The sequence below is a fragment of the Sinocyclocheilus rhinocerous genome, unplaced genomic scaffold (assembly GCF_001515625.1).
Source record: "Sinocyclocheilus rhinocerous isolate Xijiao unplaced genomic scaffold, SAMN03320098_v1.1 scaffold3051, whole genome shotgun sequence".
NCBI lineage: Eukaryota > Metazoa > Chordata > Actinopteri > Cypriniformes > Cyprinidae > Sinocyclocheilus > Sinocyclocheilus rhinocerous.
The window spans coordinates 26,070-29,319 of record NW_015624210.1 but is presented as its reverse complement, the minus strand read 5'-3'; the positions used below and the strand labels follow the sequence as shown (position 1 = coordinate 29,319).

The 3,250-nt window shown below is 36.4% G+C and overlaps 1 protein-coding gene across 1 annotated transcript in view; it reads right to left on the bottom strand.

Annotated features, from left to right (window-relative positions):
• Window positions 1-265: 265 nt before the first annotated feature.
• Window positions 266-3,250, bottom strand: part of LOC107739534 (uncharacterized) — a 4,277-nt gene continuing 1,292 nt past the window's right edge. The window contains exons 3-6 of the mRNA XM_016551685.1: window positions 3,198-3,245; window positions 2,789-3,115; window positions 2,209-2,342; window positions 266-430 (exon numbers count right to left, since the gene is read on the bottom strand). Of these exons, the coding sequence (XP_016407171.1) occupies window positions 377-430; window positions 2,209-2,342; window positions 2,789-3,115; window positions 3,198-3,245 (563 nt within the window). The 3' untranslated portion in view covers window positions 266-376. The remainder of the gene's footprint in view (window positions 431-2,208; window positions 2,343-2,788; window positions 3,116-3,197; window positions 3,246-3,250) is intronic.

The following is a 3,250-nucleotide window of genomic DNA, read 5'->3' as shown; positions in this document are numbered from 1 at the left end:
ATCAGTACGGATATAAACAGGCAGGACATAATGACTCATATGTCAAACCAGATCAGTGCATTAATACTTCTTGTAGTACAAAAGACATGAAACAGATGTTTCACTGTTCTGTTTCCATCTCAATCACTTTAGCAGATTTAATAAACCTCTACATACCAAAAAAACAACTATCTGTTCTAATGCTGTTACCATGTTGCTTACATTATTTCTCATATACTGTTCAATGCTAAATGTTACCTTTTAATCTATTTAAAAAAAAATGTATGTCATTTAAATTGGTATGCTATAATAGGTGTGACAATTGTAATGGTATTGGTACTGACTACTGACATTTTCGGATCACCTTCTGAGTAAACAGAGTTTAAGGACATCCCATCTACCTCAAACGAATGTTATTAGGATCAGGCGGTGAGTTACCATCATCATCCTCCTGTAAGAAAACACATTCACAAAAGGTCAAATGAATGAGGAGGTCTGATGTTTAAGTTACACAATAAATAAATAAATAAAATACTCAGCAAAAAAGAAATGTACCTTTTCACTACAGTTTTTTTTTTTTTTTTTAAGATAATCCAAATAAGCTTTACAGATCTTCATTGGAAAGAGTTTAAACAATGTTTTTCATGCTTGTTCAATGAACATAAACAATTTTTGCATGCATTTGTGAAACAGTTCTTAAGACACTAACAGTTTACAGGCGGAAGAAAATTAATGTTAGAGTTCCAATAACTTAGAGCACTAAAGAGACCTTTCTATTGACTGTGAAAAACACCAGTGTAAAGATGCTCTGGGTCTCTGTCTGCTCAGCTGTGTGAAGATGCCATAGACCTGCTGGAGGAGGCATGAGGATTGCAGATGTGGCCAAAGCAATAAACAGCACTGTCTGTAATGTAAGACACCTAAGACAGAGCTACAGCGAGACAGAAGGACAGCTGATCGTCCTTGCAGTGCCAAACCACATGTGACCAAATGAACCCCCAGATGTGTTCGAGAAATTGTCTTGGAGGAAGAGTGGAGTAACATCTCACAGCAAGAATTGGCAAATGAAGATGAGATGCACTGTAGCACCTAAAGCAGCTGCTCAACACAAGAAACCTTTGATATTAACCCTCTTCCATTACTGTTCATCAAATGTCTGTGAAATTTGTTCTGCTTATGTCTCAGTTGTCGAATCTTTTTATGTTCATGCAAATACCGATCCTAGATATCTGGGGGGCTCTAAGCAAAACTTTGTCGGGCCCCAAAATGCTCCCCAACCCCTTAACCTATTCTTTCAGAGCAGTTTCACTGTCAACAAACAACAGTGAGTTTAAAAAAGTCAGTAATAGGCAAATACAACAGAAAAAATAAACAATTTTGCCTATAATAGTCCACTACTCAGAAATTGATTATAGTCATCAAATGTACAAATAACGCACTGCACAGACTTTACCATATAAATTAAACATAAATTGATTCATAACAAAGTTATGAACAATATTCAGTGAAGAGCAGTGAATAATTCTCTCCTTTTCTTTTGTTGTTTGGTTAATAGATGATGACAGACAGCAGCAGGTTTATACAGTAGGATGCTGTCACGGAATGCACTAATATACTGACTAGCATTCTCTTACTTTTCAAACCGTTTATGTACACTTAAGACATAACTGACTGTGACTATGTTTAATGAAAAGTCACCAAGACAGTAATTTTCACATAAACAAAGCACAAAGTAGCCTATATATTACACTTTAAACTCGTTTTTTAGTATTGTGCAAGAACGCCATGGAGACTGTAGCCTATACGACAGTCACGTTACATGAATTGACTGATTTGGATGTTTACGTAGAAAGGGCGACAGCGCACCACATTAAAGGAACATTCATGGTTTCATAACCGCTGGCCAAAGTCAAAAATGAAACTAAAATTAAATCATCAATGCTCTGTGACAAAGGTTGCACTTTGTGTTGTTATATTAATTGTTATTCCGTTTAATTAGGAGTTATTTGTGTTTTTGATTGTTTTGACATTGCCTCACTGTTCTTTTGCTTCTGTGTTGTTAAATTAAATACAAAATAGATAGATGACTATTTACAGTGTACGTATTTGTTTCAGTCGAAAATAAAAAAAGAATTAGAATTATAATAATACTAATATAAAAATGTATTCTTTTTTTGCACAGTAACTCTAATACAGCATCTTGTTAAATCAGCTGTAGGTAATACTTACATTCGGTGGTACTGCTGTATGGCTCCTGCGGTGACAGTAAACCACACCTGCAGCTACAGCAGCAGCAGCCACCAGCAGAACAACAACAACAATTCCTGCTACAGCAGCTGAAGACAGACCTGAATCTGAAACCGCTAAAAACAGACATTATTATTAGAGAGTGAATGATCATAAATCCAATATTTACCAATATCTTCAACTGATATTTACTATTCGTGTGTGTTCATGGTGTGTGTGTGTGGGGGTGCACTTGGATGGGTTAAATGCAAAGCACAATTTCTGAGTATGGAACACCATACCTGGCCACACGTCACTTCAATTTCTACTTTGGTCATCAGTTGTATGACATTGATTTTAACTGATTAATGGCGCCTTCATACAGCACATTCAGCTCAACAGAAAGCAGCATGACTCATAGGAAAACTAGCTGATATTATGCATTTTGCATGTTAATAACATTAGTCAAAGTGATATTGACTCAAAACAGTCCACAGTCCCAAACCCAACACATACTGGGATGTATTGTTTTTTTTTAATTCCTCAAAGGAAAATGCATTGAATGACTCAGTAATGTACTCACCAGTGACAGAAACACTGAATCTCTTCACTCTGGTGATGCTGAACCTGCTGTTGCTGATGATGATCTGCCGTTCATAGAGTCCATAGTCTGTGGTTCTGGTGTTTGTGATGGTCAGAGATCCAGTCTGATGATCCAGCTTCAGTCTGTCTCTGAATCTCTCAGCACACTGCACATATGTACAGATCTTACTCTGATCTCCAGTGATTTCAGAGATAAGAGTGTTATTAAAATACCATGTGATCACATCATTTGGGTGTTTTATTTCACCAGAATCTAGAGTGACAGATTCTCTCTCCTTCATTTCATGTAGTTCAGCAGCAGGAACATCTGAAACACAAACCAACAGCTGCTGGAGGATCTTGTATTTTAAATACATGTATTTTATATAAACACTCATTAAATGACTCACCAGTGATGGAAACACTGAAGATCTTTTCACTGTAGCTGCTACTGATGATTTTC